This window comes from Babylonia areolata, chromosome 4 (assembly GCF_041734735.1).
Source record: "Babylonia areolata isolate BAREFJ2019XMU chromosome 4, ASM4173473v1, whole genome shotgun sequence".
Lineage (NCBI taxonomy): Eukaryota > Metazoa > Mollusca > Gastropoda > Neogastropoda > Buccinidae > Babylonia > Babylonia areolata.
In genome coordinates, this window is record NC_134879.1 from 42,874,186 (window position 1) to 42,898,747 (window position 24,562).

The following is a 24,562-nucleotide window of genomic DNA, read 5'->3' on the forward strand; positions in this document are numbered from 1 at the left end:
AGGAGGAGGAGGTGGGGGGGGGTGGTGGTGGTGCATCAGAGAAGAGCTGCAGGGTCTCGGTCAGTGACAAGCAGATGCCGGACAGCCAGCCCTTAGGAACTGCTGGGTGATAGTGCACACGGACACACACATGCACTGACACAGACCCCCCACTCCTGCCCGCCCCCACACATACACACACACACACACACACACACAGGTAGCGCCAGAGCAGGTTTGATTCGCCTGTTCCCATTTCGCCTGCTCTTTGATTGTACTGCCAGCCTCCTAAGAGTTTACACACACACACACACACATGCACATGCACATGCACGCGCACACACACACACACACACAAACTCTCATACACAGACACACATACACACACATGCACACACACACTCACACATTTGCCCGTTCCCATTTTGCCAGCTTTTTGATCATACTGCCAACTGTCGGGCAACAGTGCACACACACAGACGTGCGCACGCACACACACACAGAGACGCACACACACACACGCACACACACACACGCACACACACACGCGTGCACACACACACACACACACACACACAAAGGCAGAGACGGAACGGGTCCGATTCGCCCGTTCCTATTTTGCCTGCTGTTTGATCGTACTGCCACCCTCTTGAGGGTTTGACTCTTAGTCCTGTTTTACCTACACACTGTTCCCCTTTCGCCTGTCTGGTCTGTCTTTCTTTCGGTCTCTCTATGTGTGTTTCTCTCATACACACAAACCACACATACACACACACACCTACACCTACTCCTGAACACACACACACACACACACACACACACACACACACACACACACACACACACATGTATTCTAACACCCCCCTCACTCACATACGCAAAGTCCAGTAAAAACAATTAGATATTTTGTTCATGTGTTTTAAAACATAAACACACCTGTTAGTGTGTGCACGCACACATGTGCTCTCTCTCTCTCACACACACACACACACACACACACATGTATTCTAACACCCCCCCTTACTCGCATACACAAAGTCCAGTAAAAACAATTAGATATTTTGTTCATGTGTTTTAAAACATAAACACAACTGTTAGTGCATACACATGTGCTCTCTCTCTCACATACACACACACACACAGTGCAACTGAGTACATAGGCAAAACGGGAATCAACAAATCAGGACCACCGCCTGACAGCCAGATCGGGAACAGGCGGATCAGGAAGCCATGGCAGAGCTACCAACCGGGCTGCGGAATCGCAGGAGCTGCAACGCTTTGTCTGTGTCTGTGATGCATTGTTCCAGCAGCGCTCTTCTTCAGCTTGCAAGGCGGCATTGCTTACTGGTATCTGCAGAAGAAAGACTGAAGTTGTTCACATCACACCTGTCTGATCGCAAACCACTTCATAGACGTATGTGCCTGAAAGAGTAGAATGAGAGAAGACTGATATAGTGTTTATTCCCTACCTCTCTGTCTTGCCTTACCCTATCCTCTTTTTTTTCTTTTTTCTTTTTGGTCATCTATCCTCTCTTTTCTTTTTTTTTTTCTTTTTTTTTTTCTTTTTTTTTTATCCACTAGCTTTTGACCATCTGTTGAGTCCATTGTGTACACATAGTACAAGATGTGTACAGAATCCTCAGAATGAGTGCCTATCTGCTTTTTTGTTTTCTTTTGTTTTGGTTGTTTTGTTTTTTCTCACCACTAGACTTTGATCTTTGTCTGTCAAGTACAAGATGTGTGCAAAATTCTCAGAATGAGTTCAGTAGCCAGTAAAGACTTTATTGATGTTGATGTTTGAAGAAATCTAGTTTCTGATTCATCAGCGAATGCTATCCTGTATATTTATTTATCACTTTGCTATTTAGCCTCCATCCTTTAACAGCTATTAAAGTACGATAGATGTACATGTCTAACTCAGACTTATTGTGGATAATAGTCCATAGGTGATGATACACAACTACAAATAGTGAGTAGGTCAGTTATACTGACAACACAAGCTAGCTCTCATAGTTTTCTGTAATTCAAAGAGTGCCCCATCGCCTTTTTTTTTTTCTTTAACCCTCTGACTGCTGCTGATGATGAGTAGGCTCTTCTGAAAACCTCACTGAGGTAAGACAGAGCTTACAGGTAAGGATGTCAGTCACTCATCTTTTATTTAGATTTCTTTCCTCTCCAGATTCGGTACTTTATTTTTAATCAGCAGAGTCATTTACACCAATGAAAAATGCACACACACACACAAAAAAAGAAACCGCTGCACTTGAAACTTATGTCTAGTTGATCTCAATTTGCCAAGGCTCAGCATTCAAGGGGTTAAAGCAGATGTGGTCGAGTGTGTATGGATCAGTCCGCACATGTTGATGCCTCCTTGAAACTGAATCTGACTCTGGAAACCAGCAGCCTGTGTGGATTCTTCATAGTGCCTGTGTGTATATTTGTGGATATATGATCAGTGTGTATGACGGAGATGGTAAATTTTTTTTTTTTTTTTCAAATTTGTATTATGAAATGATGTATATGATCTGCATACACATATATTTATATCTGAGTGTGTGTGTGTGTGTCTGTTCTGTAATGTTGTTAAGTTAAAGGCACTTGCCTTTTCAACTTAACCGAACTTTTTGTTTTTTCTCCCCTATTCATTGCCTGTTAACATACAACAATCTTAACCTTGGCCTGTGCATCTCAGCATAATTAAAATGGTCTGCTACATGTGGTGTGCTCGGGTAAATTTGGTTTTCATGAAATTTTACTCACCCATTCTCCTCTTGTGTTTTTATTTCTTCTTTTTTTGTCACACGTGGATCAATGAATGTAAAATGAAAGAGAGAAGTCGCAATTTGTGCCTTTGTAAAATGAAAAAAATGTGTTCACTCAATTTGTGGGTACAATTATATGATTGAATACATTTATTCTATATTATTGTTATGAGTAGTGGTCATGCTATTAAGTTATTTTATTGTTGTTTTTTTAACAAAAGAAGAAAAAGTTGTTTTGAATGTAGTTTGATTGGTACAAAATAATGATAAAACAAAAACCCATAGTTAGGTGGGTGGTTTTTTTTGGTTGTTTTTTTTAATGTAATGGTGTGTGCTATTTCTTCAGCAGCAAACAGGAAATTGTTGTTTCCCTGTTTCACAGGCAGTTTAGTCATTTACAGTGATCAAAGTGTCACTTAGTAAAACATAACCTTGGAACACATGCATGATAATTATATGTATTCACATGTGTTTCAGACAGAAACACAAGCGTGAGTTAGTTATATCTACAAGGGTTAGGTGATATCTGGAGGTAGATATATTGTATTTTATTTGATTGCATTTAGGGAAAATCTGTATTTACATTAATTGATATGTTGTTTTTTATTGGGTTTTTTTTATGATTTTTGTTTTGTTTTTGTTAATTGATAAAATTATGGTACCTTTGAAGGAAACTTTTGACACCCATGATAAGGCAGTATAACTGTTTTTTTTGTTGTTTTTAATATCAGTTGTCCCGTTATCATTTTTTTATATACCACAATACAGTACAATGTTAATTTTGTGGAAATTAGACTTTTTAGAGGATCACTTAAATGGCAGGACTGACCAAACTTTCTGTTGTTTAATTTTTGTTTTTTTTCAACTAATGTTATATTTACACTGTTTTTTCAGCCCTGGTTGTTTTTTCAGCCCTGGTGTGGCCGTGTGTGGTTGGCTGGGACTATAAGCAACGATGGCAATGATGAACTTTGATGAACTGGCCCATTGTCACCACTTTTCCTTTCCCAGATATAAGCAGCATTGTTCCACATGCCATCTACAGTGCACACAGAATTACCTCTGCCTTTTTTTTTTCCACTCTGTCGTTTTCAAGTTATCTTGAACTACATTTTCCTTACAGCTTCTCAATTTGATTGTTTTTATTTTCATGCTTGCCTGGAGCATACTTATTCACTGCACTTGTTTTCAGCTTTGATTTTGTTGTTTTTCTTGAAAGTTAGTTTGGTTGTTTTTTTTTATTTTGTGTTGCTTGCAGACCATGAGATTGAGATTATTCAGCATTGTTAATGTACAAGTTTTGTGTAGAATAGTGTTATATGCAACAAGAAAAAAAAAAAAGCATCAAGCATGCAAACAGATGGTATAAGAACACAACTTATGGTAAAGCAGGAATATGCGTCTCTGGTGGTTTGGAAATGAAGAGGATCAGAATGAAAACAGAAGTAAAAACATCATTTATCAGAGATTTGGTCTGACACTAGCATCAGAATGAAAAGTATGAAAATTGTTTGTCGTAGCTAAAGTATGAAAATTGAGCTAAATTATGAAAATTGTTTAGGGAAAGTATGAACATCGTTTATCTGAGCTTCAGTCTGGCACTAGGATAAGAATAAAAACAGAAAAAGTACGAAAATTGTTTATCAGAGCGTCAGTCCACCATCAACTGCTGCAAAGAAGAGTTGTTTCCCTTCACCACTTCTTGGCCCGGAAACCATGACGGTAATGATTTGAAAGTGTGCAGCAGTGCAGATTTTATCAGATTGTGCAGCATTCAAATTGCCCTCTGAAGGTTGCCTGGGACCTCATAGAAATAAATATGGTAAAAAACAAAAATCCATGAGACCCCCAAGATTTTTGACTCGCCAGACGCCGTGAAAAACCTGGTTGACATGAGCAGTTCCAACCAAAAGCCTTGTGTCGTTCTTGACCATGTTTGGCAAGCACATTGTGTGGAAATGCAGCTTGTTTGAGGTGATTTGAGATTTTCTTAGACTACTGCTTTTTGTTTGCAGTAACTCATGTTAAGGCGACCCCTTTGTTGGTTGCAGCATTCTGGTTTGTAACCCCAAGGTGGTAATTTATACTGAATGCCAAAACATAGAAGAGCACCCTTGGCCTTGGGTCTCCAGAAATCATATCGATTCTTACTGTTTGGTTGAAGAAGTAGATTGTTGTTGGTTACATGATAATTGATTTGACACTGTTATCATTATGTTATGGCTTTAATTTGTCTGGTTTTGCTTGCCCTGAAATAGTGTTATTGTTCTGTGGCTTTAGTGGTGTGACTATGACTTGTTTTTAAGAACTCCTTTTTTTTTTTCCATCCGCTGTTTACACTTACAAGATTAGCCCCCAGATAGGTGGTTTTCTGCACAACTTCCACAGGCCCTGTACCCTTTAATGTTTGGTTATTATATGATTCTTGATTACAGTAAATGTGAATCAGTACAGCGCATAGTGAAACTACAACATGTATTGATGAGAACCCTTTTTTTTCCCTATGACATTTGACTTGATTGTTATAAGTGTGCTTGGAAATGTCTGAAAATGACTTCTTGGCATGTTATGAACATTGAAGTAATGGGATTAATCAAAACCACAAAGAATAAAATAAATCTTTATAAAATTGATTCGTTCAGATGTTGCTAGTTGTGTTCTACAATATAGATTTAAGGTGTTTCACAATTTGACCAGAAAGTGATCAAATTCATACACATTAACTTGACTTTCAGATTTTTGTTGTTTTGGGGTTTTTTTTGTTTGTTTGTTTTTTGTTGGTTTTTTTTTTCTTTTCTTTTTTTTGCATCATTTATCACTTTGAAAAAAGTTACTGGATACATCAGTATGTTCACTAAGATTAGAGTTCAGCTGAATACAAATATGTGTTTGGAGAAGGGTTTGCTTGTATTTTGAAAAGGCAGCATGTCCAATAATTATCTGATGTAAGCTAATATGTAAAGAACTGTGCTTTTTTTTTTCTCTTGTGAGTGCGAATTGGAAGGTGTTAAGACATTTTTGTAAACACCCCCCCTTTTTTTTTCCTTAAAATGTTTTTCATCTTGCTGTTTATTCATGTTTATTACTCATCCCCAGAGTTGCAAATTACACATTCTGACAAGACCAGCCCCTGGGCATCTTTAGTTTGTGTCCTTTCTTTTTCTTCCTTGAACAGTTTTTGCCTGTGACAGGGCACAAGTTGGACAAAAACTTTGTGTGAAAAAGCACGTGTTCAGCATGTTTTGCTGATAATTTTTGTTGTTGTTTTGGTCATTTAAAATTAGGAAATACCTTGCACATCTAATCATGACATCATCATCTTGATTCATGATCATGAAATGGAAGCAGACTTTTTTTTTCTTGCAGTGATGATGGTAGTGATGATACGAAACCAGCTTGCATACATATAACAGTATAAAGAATTCTGCACTGTATTGCAGTCGTAAATCTTTTACAGGCATATCAATATGTCGGTACCATCAATTGCACGTTGTATGTATGGAATGTTAGAAACTTTCTTCTTCTTTTTTTTCTGCCTTGCAATCAGCTGAACAATAACAGTAAGCAAGTGTCAAAAAAAATAACCAGGTTCTGACTTTTCAATAGTTTGCTGCAAAAACGTAACCTAAAACTCCACAAAACTGAATGGAGATCCATGGCAAACCAGTGAATTTTTAGATCTGAAAAAGTGAGGGCAGTGTTGTATCCTGACTTCACTGCATTGTGCTGAACCTTCGACAGCAGGGTTGCTGAATTCTCCATCTTCTAAAAAAAAAAAAAAAGAAAAAAAAAGTAGGCTGATAATGGCAGTAAGGTTAGGAATGTTGATAATTCAAAACTGAAGTGTTGTTTGTATAAAAATAGATAGATAGATGTGGGGTTGTTAAGAGTTCAGTCTATAATTTTCTCCAAGGGAGTAGGTGACTTAGTGGGGAAAGCCGAGGCCTAAGACAGGGATGATATTCCAGCAGTATGCTGGACATGGTTGTGTGTGCCCTTGCCCCTCACTCCCACCCCCTCCCCCCCCCACTCCTCCCTGCCTTGCTGTGTCTCCCAGTCTGTGCCTTTCCAGTCCATGTTCTGACCACCTGTTGTTGTGTGATGCTCTGATTGCAGTCAGTATTGTCATCTCCAGAATCGTGGTGCGTTGCTGTTTGTCCTTCTTGTATTTTAAAACTGTGACAGATTTGTGATGGTTGGAACTAAGAGTTTGGGTCAGGAAGCAGATCATTCTTTTTTTCTTCTTATTCTTCTTCTCTTTTTTTTTTTTTTTAATCTTTTAACTGAAAGTCATCCATTCAAGACCTCACCATGTTGAAATGCAAGGCATGCAAATCATGTTCGGGTATGTTAAACTCCTCCATAGAGACATTCATGGACTTTTCCCACTTTCTTCAAGGTAAAATACACAGACTGATTCAAACTGAAATTATAGTGTCTTGTGTATTAAAATTATAGTATCTTGTGTATTGATAAAATTTGATTCAGACTGAACTGTAAACATTTGTTTTCAGCTTCACTGACAGGTGTATGTTGCATAATCCCTTGGAGTTTGTTTATCATGTGTGCACTTACTTTGTGTGTGATCTGGGGTTTTGTTTGTTTGGAGGTTTTTTTTGGGGGGGTGGGGGTGGGGGGGGGGCACTCTACAGTGTTGGTGTAAATTTCTGTCATTTATCAGTGAAAGTTGTCTGTAAATAATTGGTGGAAACATCTGTCACATTACTTTTTCTCTTTTTTATTTTTTTTTTATTTTTTTACAAGCCAGTCTGGCTTGGCGTTTTTCTGGGGCAACACACAATTAAAGGGCCTGGCCCCCCCAATCTTTTTTTTTTTAAGTCACTGCACGTGGTTTTGATATGGAAATTGACTAATGTCAAAACCTGTTGATCAAGTTGTCTGACTGTCAAGTGAAGAAGCTGTTGTGAAGTACCTGTTGGGTTTAAGTCAGGTATCTGTTCCTGTTTCTTTTTCTTTCTTTTTTTTATCTTTTTATAAGTAGAAGTGGTGAAGCGAATATTTATCAATCCATCCAGGTGAAGGTGGTTTCAAAGTGTGTGGACTAATCCATACATGCTACACTTCCATGAAAATGAAACTGAAACCATGAAGATTGTGTTATGTAGGATGGGGTTTAATTGAACAATCCTAGTGAGATATTTGACATCACTGTTGTTGAGGACCATCTTTTCATAGTAACAGAAGTGTGTGGAGTCAGGAGGAGGGGAGATGGTTTCAAACTGAAGCATGGTCAGGTATTTGACATCACGATAGTTGCAGTCCATCCATTTCATAGTAATAGAAAATCTCTGTTACTTGTACACTGTTATGGTTGTGGGTGGGGTGATGGGGAGAGGGAGGGGGGGGGGGTTTCAAACTGGACAAGCATGAAAAGACATTCTACATCATTATGGTTTGAGGTTCATCCATATAAATAAAATAGTAACAGAAAATCTTTAGGGTCTGGATCTTACAATGCACTTACTCATGTTCACCACTCGTTTTATGAACAATGGATGTTTTTTCTTCTGTTTTTCGTTTCTCCTACCCGGTATGCACTTTGTTCTGAACTGTATTGTAAGAATGCTCCACAGTCCACAGTTTCTTTGTATGGTTGTTGTTGCAAGCACACGTCACCTCGGGAGGGTGTGTTGGGGAGACAAGGGGTTCTCGTCTTTTAGGTCAGGGCTTAGGCCCAGCATCACACACACACACACACTCATCTGCCTTCTTGTGCCATAAACACTTTACTCTCAAGTCTGGAGCATAATTGGTAAATCACAGCATTGTGTGCCCCGTTCATATTTGTGTTTGTGCGTCGTCTGGATTGTACAGTGCAGTTATTTTTCTACATTTTTCAGTGGTGGTTTGTACAGAATAAAGATTTTTATTGTGATCTGTAGCCGTTTGTTGGAGTGAAAGTGGTTTTTCTTTGCATCATTATGAACCAACCAGGGTTTTTTGTGTTGTTTTAACCCGGTGTTCGGTTGTCTGTGTGTGTGTATGTTTGTGTCTGTATGTATGTCTGCGTGTCTGTGGTAAACTTTAACATTGCCATTTTTTCTGGAAATACTTTGTCTGTCAATACCAACTTTGGCTTAAAAATTGTAGGAAAAAAATCTTCACAGTCATACCAATAGGAGTTTGTAAGTCTCCAGAATTAAGCCATGTGTCCTGTATCATTAACGGTTAATTTCGTTGAAGCCATTTCCGGGATTCCGAAAACACAATATAGCCACATCCCAGTTGCAGTAGTGTTGGCGATGCTTAATGAGTGACAGCGTGACCTCGATTTTCTTGTTCGCAATTAAATAGAAATAAATACCAATTTTGGACAGAACACATACAGAGACAGAGACTACATCATCAACATGTTTACTGCACATGAATCTTTTAAAATGGACACTCAATTAACTAGAACATAAAAGAGAAATTGAATCGACTGTGTTGTACTTTCCCGGTGGGTGTAACTAAACTTGTACATTTATCTAGATCCAGAGAAAAACGGCTAAATGTTGCTGTGTGATTGCAGAGATAGCCACGTCTCCTTGACCGCGGACTTTAAAGAATTTTTAATTGCCCTTAAAAAGCTTTTAAATGCCTGAGATACACCAAAATGATATGATTTATACAGTGTTATCACTTGGAATATCACAATCAATTTGTCACCCTCAAAAAAGCATGCTTAAATGTTAATTTTTGAACGTTATTCATGGATCCACAATAGATAGTGCAGTGAGTAAGACAATTTCTTCCCACCCAAACATGCCGGGTTTGAATCTGCGCTCAGGCCTTTTTTTTTTTTTTTTACCCAAAGCTTTATAATAATAAACACAAAACACATTTTAACGATTAATTTTAAAAAAATTGTTTTTTAAATGTACCACAAGTGAGTCTTAACGGCCTTGCCTCTCTTGTTTTGTTTGTTTTTGATACCTTTATTCACTATATAAGCATTGGTAATTGTCTTTTTGGGTGAGATAATTATTCAATATGCAACATTTGTTTTGAAAATTGAAAAATTCAGTATAACTGCCTTGCATTTTGCTCAGGCTGAAATCGGCTGGCTGAAAAACACCCAGAAGCATGCCTGGGGTGGAGTTATTATGATCAGTGTAGTTTAAAGCCCGGCCAACCACAAGGGACCATATAAGGGCTGATGACACTGTCAATATTGATCCTGTCAAACCCGAAAAGACCCCCCCCCCAATAAAACATGAAAGACCAAAAAATGTCAGCTGGCAGCTTGTACATTGTAGGCACAAAAGGAAAACAATAAGAGTTGTCCAGTTAGCAAGTCCAAGAGAAACAGAAGATATTGACAAAATGTCTAGATGACAAAATAAACAATGAAAGTTATCTCTGCCTGCAATTGGAGAATAAATTTACACCGATAAACTCACATCTCAAACACACCCACACACAGAGAAGAGACTCAACAATTTAAGTATAAAAGTGTTTATAACATGATGCAATACTAAAACATTATACATACAAACTCTTCGCTCTAATAAGTTGATAGGTTTGCATCCTGTCGATGAGGCGGAGGAGCTTGAGTGTATGTGGACGCATTTGACTAGTTACTCAAGTCCAACCAACCGCACAGGGTCATATAAGGACTGCATTGTTTTAAACTGTATTATATTTTTGTCACAACAGATTTCTCTGTTTGAAAAAATTGGGCTCCTCTCCTAAGGGGAGAGCCTGTCGCCACAGTGCAGTGACACCTTTTTTTCCACTTTTTTTTTTCTTTCTGCAAGTCTGTTTCTTTACAGAATTTTACCAGGGCCTCAACAAACTAAAAATAATTCAGTTTCAGTAGCTCAAGGAGGTGTCACTGCGTTCGGGAAAATCCATATACGCTACACCACATCTGCCAAGCAGATGCCTGACCAGCAGCGTAACCCAACGCGCTTAGTCAGGCCTTGAGAAAAAAAAGGGTGAATAAATAATAGATAAATACATTAAAAAAATTTAAAAAAAGAACTACTACTACTAATAATAATATGTATATGTATAAGGCGCAAAAACTTGATGAAGTCAACTATAAGCGTACATAAATTAAAAAAAAAAAAAAGGAACAGAGAGTAAGGAAGGTAGAGGGCGCGAAGACAGAGAAAACAGAGCAAGAGGGAGCGATGGAGAAAGATAAAGACAGTGTGTTTCATGCACACACACACACACACAGACTGACACTGACACTGTCAGCTGCGCTGAACACAAAACTCTTGTCACATCTGAAGAAAAATGAAAAGATTGGTAATGTAAAAGCCTTCATTCATTCAAACTATACAGTTCATTCCTATTGGTTTGTGGTCAATGCACAAGTTCTAGTAGGCAGATCCAATGTGTGGGTAAAACAACAAAAAAACAACACTTTTTTTGTTGACCAAGAAAATATCACTATTTTATGACAAAACGAAAGTAACATTATGGCAGACAAACCTCTCACCACTCGATATGTCATCCTATGTACAATGTTATTGGTACACACCCTTACCATATGCTACACAGCCACACACCAAGAAAACACCCACCTGATACATGTACTCACAAAATAATAACAGACATTCAAGAACACTGATGAAGCTCTTGAGTCAAGGAACAGCACTGATTTGTAAACGATCAACAGCCACCGATGAAAAAAAGAGATTTGCTTTGAAAACAATCAACAGTCATCAATGAAGAGAAAGATTTGCTTTGAAAACAATCAACAGTCACCAATGAAGAGAAAGATTTGCTTTGAAAACAATCAACAGCCACCGATAAAGAAGTTTATCACTGTGCAAGTTACCGACTCTGGTCAGAGATTAGCAGTCATGTCATTCAACACATCACAGATCTTCAAACTAACTCCACTTAACTTGTAAGCCTCTCTGCTTAACAGACATACTTTTCAGGGACGGAATTCTACAAACACACTACTTACATTCACCTCTTCATTATGTTGTGTAATGGTGAAAACCAAAGTAAACAAAAGTAAATGAAAATCATCTCATCGCATAAATATTCTTTTAAATAACACAGACTTTAGAATAAAAAATGGAACATTTCTTCGTTCTCCATTAGAGAAAATGTTACCCCCACCAATCATAAGAAGAAGAAGACGACACCCTGTACCCAATTCCTGACTAAAAAACACTTTTAAAAAGTGAATCCAGTTATTTTTACATATCAACATTCAGTTATTTTTACATATCAACAATGCAAGTTGTTATAACATATCTTATCAACAGAGCAATGTATTTCAGCAGCAACAGAAACAAAATGAAAACCAACTGATTTCATGATGACATGGTACATACAGGTTTTCAAAGTTTTTAAGATTTTGTGGAGAAAAGGACATATCTTTATTCAACCCAGGTTTGTGAAAGGTTTACATTTTGGCTGTCTACATTATTAAAACAAAATATGTCTTTAAAATACAAAATGACCCAGGTTTGTGAAAGTTTTTACTTTAGGCTATGTTATTGTAACTACCCTACCCCCACCCCCACCCCAACCCCCACCCCCCAAAAAATATATATACTGCATTTCTGCAAGTGATGATGCTCCAACTGAACTTTGATTAAAAAAAACATTTGATACGAAAGAATTTTTCTGACATAAATTGCAGTACTTATCTGTATAGCAAACAATCATTCGAATAATTTGTCCAAATGTTGGTAACGGCACCTGGTGGGTAAAGGGTGGAGATTTTTCCGATCTCCCAGGTCAGCATGTGCAGACCTGCTAGTGCCTGATACCCCTTCGTGTGTATACGCACGCAGAAAATCAAATACGCATGTTAAAGATCCTGTAATCCATGTCAGTGTTCGGTTGGTTATGGAGACACGAAAATACCCAGCACGCATGAACCACGACAGAGTCATCGGCAAGGCGATGTTGGTCGTGTAACGGAAAGAAGATGATCATTCATGCAAAGGACATAGGCTAGCACTCAAAGTTCCATGACTCTTTGGTTTTTTAAAGGTCTCATCAATTTTTTTATGTTAATCTTTCATTTTTAAACTTTCTGAAAGTACATGAATGTCAAAAATGAAAAATTGCGACTTCAGGTGTTTAGCCAGGTGTTCACATGCTGCGTCACATATATATTCTATCATATATAGATATAGACATATATGCATACATGTATATTCCCAGCAAGTCTAGACTGAGGGAGGGAGTGGAAAAATGTTTTACACCATCAGGAATTCCACCATTTTCACATGTCTTAATAATCAGCATACAGCAAATATTAACAAAGAGATAAAAAAAATATACATGTATAAAAACACCAAAAAATAATGAAACCAGATTTCCACATTACACTTTGAGATAAGAAAGTTACCAGCATAGATTTAGCAGACAAAGAGACTATTTCCATAACTTCAGTTCCCATTTCTCACAGCTGTTGAACTAACAAAATATGCATAGTGTCTTGATTTTAAAAAAAGAAAAGGAAAAAAAAATCTTGCATATACCAATCTAATCAATATGCCATGATAACAAAGTGTGAAACTGACGGACTGTCACACAATATTCCAATTGCACAAGGCAAAGTCTCTCCACCACCAAAACACCTAACACCACACCACACCCCTGACACCAAGTGAAATCCTATTCTTTACAACAGCTGATACTCAACCAAGGGAAATGTTACTGTTTACAACAGTCAATGCTCTCCCATGGGAAATCCTATTTTTTTGCGATAGTTGATGTTCTCCCAAGTGGAATCCTAATTCTTATAACAGTCGATCTCCCAAGGGAAATTATATTCTTTACAACAGTCGATGCTCTCCCATGGGAGGCCCTATTTTTTTTTTACAAGTCAATACTTTCTGAGTGAAATCCTATTCTTTACGACAGTTGATACTCTCCCAAGTGAAATCCTATTCTTCACGACAGTTGATACTCTCCCAAGTGAAATCCTATTCTTTATGACAGTTGAGATGCTACCAAGGGAAATCCTATTCTTTACGACAGTCGAATCTCTCCAAAGTGAAACTTCAATTGGTTACGACAGTTGATACTTTCCCTGGGAAAACCCTATTCTTTACGACGACACTTGAACCTCTTTTAAGTGGAACCCTATTCTTTACAACAGTTGAACCTCTCTGAAGCAAAACCCTAATCTTAATGACAACAGTTAAACCTCTCCGAAGCGAAACCCTATCCTTTACGACGACAACTTCTACAAAGTGAAATCCTATTCTTTACGACAGTTGATACTCTCCCAAGGAAAACCCAATTATTTATGACAGCAGTTGAACCTCTCCAAAGTGAAACCCTATTCTTTGCAACAGTCAAACGTCTCTGAAGTGAAACCCTATTCTTTACAACAGTCAAACTTCTCTGAAACAAAACCCTATTCTTAACGACAATAGTTGAACCTCTCCAAAGTGAAACCCTATTCTTTATGATAGCTGGTACACTCCCAAGGAAAACCCTATTCTTTATGACAGTCAAACCTCTCCTGAGGGAAACCCTATTCTTTAAGACAACAGTCAAACCTTTCCGAAGTGAAACCCTATTCTTAATGATAGTCAATCTTCTCCTAAGGGAAACCCTACTCTTTATGACAGTCAATCTTCTCCGAAGTGAAACGCTAATCTTTACAACAGTCCAACCACTCAGAAGCGAAACCCCCAATTGTTTACAATAGTTGATACTCTCACAAGGAAAACCCTATACTTTATGAGGAAAACCCTATTCTTTATGACAATCCAACCTCTCCAGAGGGGGAAACCTTATTCTTTATGACAACAGTTGAACCTTTCGAAGCGAAACCCTATTCTTTATGATAGTTGAACCTCTCTGATGCGAAACTCTGTTCTTTACAACAGTTGAACCTATCCAAAGTGAAATCCTATTCTTTACGACAGTCAAACCTCTACGAAGTGAAACCCTATTCTTTACAACAGTTGAACCTATCCAAAGTGAAACCCCATTCTTTATGATAGTTGATACTCTCCCAAGGGAAACCCCATTCTTTACGACAGTCTATCTTCTCCTAAGGGAAACCCTACTCTTTACTATAGTTGATATTCTCCCAAGGAAAACCGTATTCTTTACGAAACTGATACTCTCCCAAAGAAAACCTATTCTTTTCGACAGATGATGCTCTCCCAAGTAAAATCTTATTCTTTATGTCAGTTGATCCTCTCCCAAGGGAAACCCTATTCTTTACGACAGTCAATCCTTTCCCAAAAGAAATGCTTTTCTTTGTGACATTCACTATTCTCCCAAGGGAAATGCTATTCTTCATAAGAGTCAAACCTCTCCCAAGCAAAGTCCTACTCATCATAAATACTGGTGACCCTCTCCCAAGGGAAACCGTATTCTTTACAACAGTCGATCTTCTCCCAAGGGAAACCCTATTCTTTACGACAGTCGATCTTCTCCCATGGGAAACTCTATTCTTTACGACAGTCGATCTTCTCCTCTCCCAAGGGAAACCCTATTCTTTATGACAGTTGATCTTCTCCCAAGGGAAACCCTATTCTTTACGACAGTTGATCTTCTCCCAAGGGAAACCCTATTCTTGACGACAGTCGATCTTCTCCCATGGGAAACTCTATTCTTTACGACAGTCGATCTTCTCCTCTCCCAAGGGAAACCCTATTCTTTACGACAGTTGATCTTCTCCCAAGGGAAACCCTATTCTTTACGACAGTCGATCTTCTCCCATGGGAAACTCTATTCTTTACGACAGTCGATCTTTTCCAATGGGAAACTCTATTCTTTACGACAGTCAATCTATTCTTTATGACAGTCGATCTTCTCCCAAGGGAAACCCTATTCTTTACGACAGTTGATCTTCTCCCAAAGGAAACCCTATTCTTTACGACAGTCAATCTTCTCAGGGGTCAGGTGCAGGAGGTTGGAGATGAAGACGCGGAACATGCGGCTGAAGTTGTCGATGAGGTCAAAGTCCAAGTGATCCCCGTCATCCTCCTTCTTGTGCCACACACGGGGGAACGGAGTGGAGATCAGATGAAGCACATCAACACCTGACAACAATAGTAATAAGAATAATGATAATAACAATAATAAAAGTACACTTGTAAAGCAGTTTCAAACCTCTCAAAGTGCTTTACAACAACACATCAGTCAGAGACAAAGCACAAAAGAACTCTCTCTCTCTCTCTCACACACACATACACACACACAAAATGGCCCTTTATTTATATTGTGACGTGTAAACCTTAAGGTTTTATGACAATAAAATATTCTATTCTATTCCACACACACACACACACACACACACACGATGGCCCTTGAAAGATCTTAGATAACGTATGCACAAGAAATATTTTTAAGTGCACCTAAATATCTATTACAAAATATTTAAAGTGTAGACTGTAAGGCTTTCAAAATTGCCTTTGGAGGGCCCTCTCACGCATCCAACCAAGAAACATATAAAACAGCTGGAATTCTTCCCTCAAATGAACATCATGAGTTAACAACAGCAAAATTCACTGTAAGATATACTTCAATGACAAAAAATTTTATTGCTGATAAACTGACAGCAAGATCTGACATGATTTTCCTAAAAGAGCTATAGCCATTTCATCACAAGAAACAATTGCAACTTACAATTCAAATCTGTTAAAAGAATCTGATGTTAACATGAAAGAGTTTGCTGTAAGACTACCTTATACTCCTGTTCCTTTTTGGAAAATGCTGAAAGCAGACTTTAATATTAATTATTCTGAAACAAAAAAGGAAGAACACATCAATATCATGACAAGCACTGCCAGAATACACTGCAGAAAAATTCCAGAATCATCTCCATATATTTACAGATGGATCCATTCTTGATGACAAAAATGCTGGCGCAACTTTTCATATTCCTGCTTTTAAAGTTGAAAAATCTGACTTTATTGGAAAGGATCTTTCCATGTGCACGGCTGAGCTTACTGCTATTACGCAAGCTCAAACTACTTATTCAGTCATCAAAAAGTTTTCTCTAAAATAGCATTCTTTGTCGATTCCAAATCAGTACTTTCTGCTCTAGCAATATTTAGCCTTGAAACATGACCTGACATAGTTATTGAGGCAAATCATTTGGTACAATCACAATGTTTGAGAACTGAATGTATTGATGTTGATTTTTGTTGGGTGCCTTATGTGGGCATCTATGGCAATGAAACTGCAGATACAGCAGCTAAAAGAGGGGCACAAGATTTTTAAAAATTGACAAAAATACATGTCCGTCTTCCAAGAAAGAGGCATACACTCTATTAAAAAAAAAAAAAACACATCAGCAAGGGGTTGATTTCATATTTGATGGAAGAGAAAGTTTCTGAAATAGAAAGGGACATTAAACCCCAGGCATACTATTAAAGAAAAGATACCGAATCCATCAACTTGCTATACAAGCTAATAATATTAATAATAATGATAATAATGGATACTTGTTGAGCGCTTTCCTCCCTTAAAGGGAGCTCGAAGTGCTTTAAAATAAACATTAAAAGCACACACACACACACACACACACACACACACACACACACACACACACACACTAACTTACAAAAGGAAGAAGAAAAAATAATGATTTAACACACAAAAGCATAAAACAGATTCAAAGACTGCTCCTATTACATTTTTTAAACACACACACACACACACACACACACACACACACAGTGAAGAGAATGCAAAAGATAAATGACATTGTCAGTCTTTTTGGTTCTAAAGATTAACTTTGCTGCTGCGTTTTGAACTTTCTGGAGTTTTTGTTTTAAGCACTGGTCCAAGTACAGATCCTTGTGGAACACCATATATAGCTGACGATGGGAAAGATTGATAGCCATGTACCATGACTGTTTCTGTATTGTTTTTGTTTTTGTTTTTTCTAAGGTAGGATCGGAACCATGACTGTGGAGCCAAAGATGTCAAAGGAGTATCTAAGTCTATTTAGCAAGACAGCATGGTATATGGTATCAAAAGGGGCAGAAAGATCAAGCAATGTAAGAACAAAGATTTAACTATAGCCAAGGGATGCAAAAATATCATTCATTATCTTTACAAGTGCAGTTTCAATCGAGAAACAGATTTGAAGGGAAGAGTTCTAGTTCACATGTTTTAAGTGGAGAAGAGAGAATTCTATGTTTGACTAGATCTTGAGTCACAGGGGTGAACTGAGTGAGAGTTCACCATGGAAACAGGGTTCACTGAAAGGAGGAAACTAAGGTGAGGATGAGTCAGGTTGTTTCTTTCGTACTGATTCTGTCCTTAAAGTACTGAAGAAAACTTTTTGGAAGTTCAATCAATTAGCGGAAAAATGGTGGGAAGTGCTGATGATTGTTTCATTCAATGTAAACAAGATTAATAACCTCTACTTTCTTCCATGTAAAACTTGACGAACTGAAGACAAAACAGTAAAAATGTTACATGTATCTGTGGTAAGCAGTTTGGCTTGCATCATTGTTTGTTTTACTGTCAGCAGTTACGTACCTTCTTGCCCAAGTATTTCAAAGAGAATAACTATTCTGCAGATAATTTTTGCAAAGTTATTTCAAACGAAGGTTCTTATGGTCAAACTTTCAAAGGCATCAATTCATCGTCCTACTTCTACTTCAGAATTATTTTTATGGTTTTAGTTATTATTGTCATTAATGAATTGTGACTCTAAAATTTAATTGCATGTCGTTAGTTATGCATTTCCTAGTATTTTTCTACTTTTTCTGTTTTCCTGACTTCCTTCCCTCCCCACCCCATTTTTTTTTCAATCATCTAATACCACTCATAGTGAAAAGATGCTAAACTAAGGAACACACACACACACAACTGACAGTAATACACACTAAAATACACACACACAATAACACAATTCATACACACATACTGACACATTGAATGATTGATACACACTAACACAAACCAACACACACATGCTTGACTATTATGAACACATACAATAACACACACACACAAACACACACACACACTTACACATGACTAACACATACAAACACAAGCACACACACAACTAATACACACACACTAACATACATTCATATATACACCACACACACACACATACACACAAACAAACGAATACACACACACACACACACATACACAAACAAACGAATATACACACACACACACACAAAATAACACACAACACACACACACACACACACACACACACACACACACACACACACACTGACCTCTCTGCAGGAAAGGAACATGATCGTCCTCAACACCTCCTCCCCTGGACCTGGCACTGTCAAAGATGGTCCTCTTGTGGCCCTCCGACAGCATGCCGTTCTTGCGCAGATGCTTTTCTGAAACACAGAGACGCTCACCTTGAAGACACCCACAGCATCCGTTCTTCTGGTGCGCATTCACCCTGACCTCATCTCACCTATGCCCATCTGGTGCGATAGCTGAGTGGTTAAAGCGTTGGACTCTTAATCTGAGGGTACCAAGTTCGAATCTTAGTAACAGCGCCTGATGCATAAAGGTTGGAGATTTTTCCAATCTCCCAGGTTAACATATGTGGAGACCTGCTTGCGCTTGAACCCCCTTCATGTGTATATGCAAGCAGAAGTTCAAATACGCATGTTAAAGATCCTGTAATCCATGTCAGCCTTTTGTGGGTTATGGAAACAAGAACATACCCAGCGTGCACACCCCCGAAAACGGTGTACGGCTGCATACTTGGTGGGGTAAAAACAGTCATACACGTAAAAGCCCACTCGTGTACATACAAGTGAATGTGGGAGTTGCTGCCCACGAATGAAGAAGAATCTACACCTGTTGCCCAGTCTGTTGACACAGGCCACCAACAAGCACTCTCCAGCCATCCTGGCTGTGTGCCAGTCGCTCCAGCTGTCCTCTTCAGGTCTGCCTTCAGGTCACAGAGTATAGGTGCATTCAGAATGACATAATCCGTATCAGCTTTCAGTGGGTTGTGGAAACAAGAACATACCCAGCAGGCACAACCCTCAAGAACTGGGTATCATTGTGACGTATGTTAACTGTAATCAACCTGACAGCAACTCTCCCTCACACACACACACTCACACATACACACACACAACATCCACCCACCCACACAAACACATACACAACGTGGAGACTTCCTCACGATACTCACCAATTTTCATAAGATTCTCAAACAGGGAGGCTGTAGCTTCAAAGTGACTGATGAAGTGGGTTTCTTGTGCCCCTATCAGGTCCAGCAGAATCAGCTCTCTCTGTCAAAGAAACAGAGCACTGAAAAAATAAATACAATGCATAAAACCCACCAAGCTGATTAAGTAACAAAAACTGAGAAAGAAAATCTCACGCAAAGTTGTCGTTGTTTTCTGCTCAATTTTGTTTTTAAATTCATTGTTTAAGGCACATACAAGAATAAAACAGAGAACACCACATTGATGTCTTTATTTCTTTAATAATCTATTCATTCATTAACTGAATTATTGATTGATTTACTTATTCATTTTCACAACAGAACCATCCTATTATCAAATGAGTCAATCTTTAAGCTGAATCCTGAACAAACAGATCTGTGAAATCTATTTCAATAACAGTATTCAGGGTTCGTCTGTACACTGCTTTCTCCCTGCTCAATCTAACTACCTTTCATCCACTTTTCATTCTTCCAGGACTGAAAGTCAACCTCCACACGATTCTGATTCACGACAGGGTTTTGTCATGTTTTAACCATTCATATGGTGCACCATATTATAAGAGTGCTGGCTGAAGTGGAGAAAGAAAACTATCATCGTCCATAAAATATGGTACTCAAATATTCAATGTGAAGTTATCTTTTAACAGACATACATATTTCAACATAATATGTCCTTCAACATACTTAACTAGGATTTTTTTTTTTTTTTTTTAAATAAAAAAAAACAACCACCACCAAAAACATGTATTTATACTGAAATTACAAACTCACGATAGAGGACAGCTGTGAAGTTTTCTCCCACTTGTCAGCCAGATGGCGAGCTCCATAAAGAGAATCAGTGCTCGTCCAGGTCTCAAAGGCTTCTTCCCCATCAAAGAACACAAACTGCAGGGTCAGATCTGATACCTAAAAAATAGAAGAAAACAAAGAAGAATGTTGTTAGGGTGGAGGTCGCAGACAAAGAAAAGCACTCATCACTCAGCACTAATATACGTTTGTATAAATATTCCTGCTGTGCTAGTGTTTGTCAATTCATGTTGGTACTTTTACAGTAAACTATACTGCAAACACATAGAATCTTGTAAATGCCCCACCCTCCATTTTGAGTTAAAAACTGGGATAAAATACCTTGTATTTGCCGCTCTTTGGAAAACGCCCACCCTCCCCCACTTTGGAAAACAAGAAAATACTTCATGAACTAATGTCAATTCAGTTGGCTATTTAGGGTCATGTTGCTTTACAAAGCAGCACAGATTCAGATCTAGAGATAAAGAACAGAATGCCTGTATGAGATGTTAAATCCTCATTGAAAAACCAAGTGAGAGCCTGACAGAACTATGACGCAGTGTCTTTCAGTAGCTGTAAACACTGCCAGCCCAGCCAGTTCTGTATGGTAAGGGAATGGGCTCCAGCAAAGGGTAAAGTTCACAGTAAATGTCCACCATCAACTTTCGAGTGAAATTTATGCAAAGTGGGGGTGGGCGTTCACAGGGTAGTTTTCAGTGTATGTACTATCACCCAAATATTCCTTGTTATCCTGGTATACTTGGTAATGAAGATACATTCTAATCTATTCTGTAGAAATCAACAGAAGCAGCCGAGGGAAGCAATGATTACAGCAAAGTCAGATGAAAAAGCTGGGTCTACATATACACAGCAAGTTATAACTTTTACATACGTGATAATAATGATAATGGCAGTAAATTCTTAAATCATAATGGTATTACTGTTATGTTTCTATGTTCACATTCAAACTCACATATACTCAGTTGATGCAGAATTAGTTAACAAGAAATGTAACTCTTCTGAGGCTACACATAGAGAATATGATTAGTGGTCTGATACATGTAAGGAGGGAGGAAGCCTGCTCATCTCTGGCACTCTTTCTACAATAGCATTTCTTTTTTACTGAGGTGGTCAGTTTGAGGGACACTTAGTAGGTCTAGGAACTGCCAAGTACAAGTGCTTACATAGTTGTAGGTCATAACAACATCTGCTACTACGACTGCTACCACTTTATCTGGTTTGACAACTGTCAAGAAAAAAAAACAAAGCTCTGTCAGTGTGGTTTTATTAGTTATAATGAGTCAGAAAAACAAATAAAAGTTTCTTCAAAACTTTCATTCCCACAAGGTGCTCTTTTGTTCTGTGAAGCAAATGTATATGCCCCCTTTTTGTCAGCAAACATGTGAACAATTTCTCTTTCAGGGATAACAAAGCATTCTTGTATCTTGTTTCTGTGCTTAAATGCAGGCACACTCACGGAGCTCTTCTCCTTTGGTCCCTTTTTCAGCAAACAGTCCAGCTGCTTGGCAGTTTCCAACATGATGGCACACGGCACTGCTGAGTCCACCGCCCCCACAAACGTCATTTTCTGTTTGGTCTTGAAGTCTTTGGAGTCGTAATGGCAGGCTACAATGGTGCGTCGTGGCCGACTGGGGTCTTGGGTGGCAATGACGTTGGAGAAGTTTTTACGTCCGAAGGGGGTGTCCTTTTCAAAGCTGTCTTCTTCCACCTTCCAGCCCAGTTTTTGCATACGCCCCATAATGTGCTGGAATAGAGGAAATACTGCAATGTCTGTCAGAATGTACAGGAATGAGGAAATAGGGGTAAGGCAGATAACCACGTCTCTCAATAATAACAGATTATGGCTCCAGTGAATCAAATTCAACCATAATGAGGCGCAGTTTGGTAAATTTTTTTCTATTTCATTCCAGATTCATTGCTTTGTAAAATGTTTACCAATTAAAACAAAATAAAAATGTTACCAAAAGATAAATAAATGAATAGAGGACTGTGGTACAAGCATTTGTAAGGTAGAGTAATGGTACATATTTTATACAGTTTCCCAAAATGACTTACCTCCTTCACTTTGACAATCTCTGGAGTGCCAGAGATGCGCTCAGTCAACAAGGGGTTCAGTTCCTCTCGTTTAAACCCAACCATGTCTGACATCTGTGCTGTCAAGTAACGCAGTGCTTCCAGCTTGGAGATCCATCGCAACGTCTTCCCCTGAGATTTCTGAAAGTAAAAATCATTTCTCACTGTAGTGAAAACACATGCACACACACACACACACACACATATATACACACACACACACACACACACACACACACACAATGATAAAATAAATCATTTTAAAAAGTTTTCTAGTGCTACTAGACAGCAATAATTAATATCTTTGAAATTATTCATTTTTCAAAGCATAGCAAATTCTGGGAATCTAATTTGCATGCAGGCATGCATAATTAATGCACAAGGGAATAATAAATATTTATGTATATGACGTGAGAAACATAGTCTCTCATGTTGTGTTCTTACTTTTCAAAAATAACTTTTAACATGTTTTTGGGCAGATGTGTGTGTGAGAGAGAGAGAGAGAGAGAGAGAGAGAGAGAGAGAGAGAAAGGGAGACAAAATCAGTGTGCTGTTATGGCAAGTAAGATATGAGTACAAAGCCCATACAGATTATAATGAAGAAAAATTGGCCATCTTTTTTTTTTCTCTCCCCATTCCTTCTGTTGCTGCAATAAAAGCTGGTGCTGATCAGTCAGTCAAAACGGAGGAAGAATGTCAAGTGCCAGACAATGCAACAATGCTTCTGTTTTGAAATGTACAGAACAAAAATATAGCAGGGTGAAGGGTGAGGGGTGAGGGGAAAGGGGGCTGGGCGGGTTTGAGACACACAATTTGCAACACTAACATTAGTGACAATGTATCAGTCAACTGAAAATGCATGCATGCAGACAGGGGAAAAGTGCAGTGTGGGAGAAAAAAAATATAAGACAGATATAAACGACAGGCAGCAGAGATGAAGACATAGGCATAAATACAAGACAGATATAAAAGACAGGCAGAAGAGATGAAGACATAGGCAAAGACATGGAGAGGGCAATCATGGATTTTTATTTATTTATTTAAGGGCACCGTTTATGAACTCGAACATAGTTGTGGAGAGCTTGTCAGCCAATCGGTCCAAGGGAGACAAGCTAGTTATCATGTTATCAACTTGTGGTCGAACTTCGTTTGCTTTCCTGTTCTACTAAACACTACGCTAGTGCATGTTATGATTTAGTTGAACGTTTGAATATATAAAATACTACTGTATGCTTCATACAGAATCCATCCATACCGTTTTCCCATGGGTGTGCGCTGTGAGAAAGACGAGCAAACAAATACTCGTCACGATTTTCTCCCACCGCATGCTTGCGTGCTGTCTGCTAGTTGGACAGCAAAAGAGGAAGTGACGAATCAAAACGGAACTGACCTGTTCTACTTTCGTTTTTGTTGACAAACCGGAAGTGTAGCTCTGCAATCACGGACTTGTAAATCGATAAGTTAGAAATTGTGTCTGCAACAAATACTTTGCCCAGTTTCGTTGTTGGAAACGTAATTGTGTGTGTGTGTGTGTGTGTGTGTGTGTGTGTGTGTGTGTGTGTACGTGTCGCGTTAAATCTGAAATTAGTCACCTAGGTTGCTCTTGAAAATAAATCAGCCTGCTTTATTTGACACAAAACACGCAGTTGTCAAAGTGTTCTTGAGCCTAAACAAAAGTATTTGCTGCAGTCGTTTTCCATCGACCAATCTACTCTCGTTGTGTCGCTGTCTCAGATGCATTTTGTTGTACGTATCGCATAAAACTTCAGAACATAAGGCAGTTAACTATTGATCACTTATTGAA

The 24,562-nt window shown here is 38.4% G+C and overlaps 1 protein-coding gene across 1 annotated transcript; it reads right to left on the reverse strand.

The window, feature by feature from the left end:
- Window positions 1-13,168: 13,168 nt before the first annotated feature.
- Window positions 13,169-24,099, reverse strand: LOC143281190 (glutaminyl-peptide cyclotransferase-like). The gene is made up of 7 exons (XM_076586229.1): window positions 24,014-24,099; window positions 22,741-22,899; window positions 22,142-22,429; window positions 20,650-20,784; window positions 19,843-19,942; window positions 18,911-19,027; window positions 13,169-15,736 (listed from the first exon to the last, which is right to left on the reverse strand). The coding sequence occupies exons 1-7, from the start codon at window positions 24,083-24,085 to the stop codon at window positions 15,561-15,563; spliced, it is 1,047 nt and encodes a 348-aa protein (XP_076442344.1). The 5' UTR covers window positions 24,086-24,099; the 3' UTR covers window positions 13,169-15,560.
- Between the last annotated feature and the right edge of the window lie 463 nt (window positions 24,100-24,562).

What these genes read in the sequence shown, in the direction of transcription:
- LOC143281190 (XM_076586229.1), bottom strand. Translation starts at nt 24,085, where the DNA reads ATGCGGTGGGAGAAAATCGTGACGAGTATTTGTTTGCTCGTCTTTCTC. An exon ending in GACCAAAGGAGAAGAGCTCC is followed by an intron (nt 20,785 to 22,141) that starts GTGAGTGTGCCT and finishes TCTATTTTTTAG; the next exon opens with GTATCAGATCTGACCCTGCA. An exon ending in TGTTCCTTTCCTGCAGAGAG is followed by an intron (nt 15,737 to 18,910) that starts GTCAGTGTGTGT and finishes TATTGTTGTCAG; the next exon opens with GTGTTGATGTGCTTCATCTG.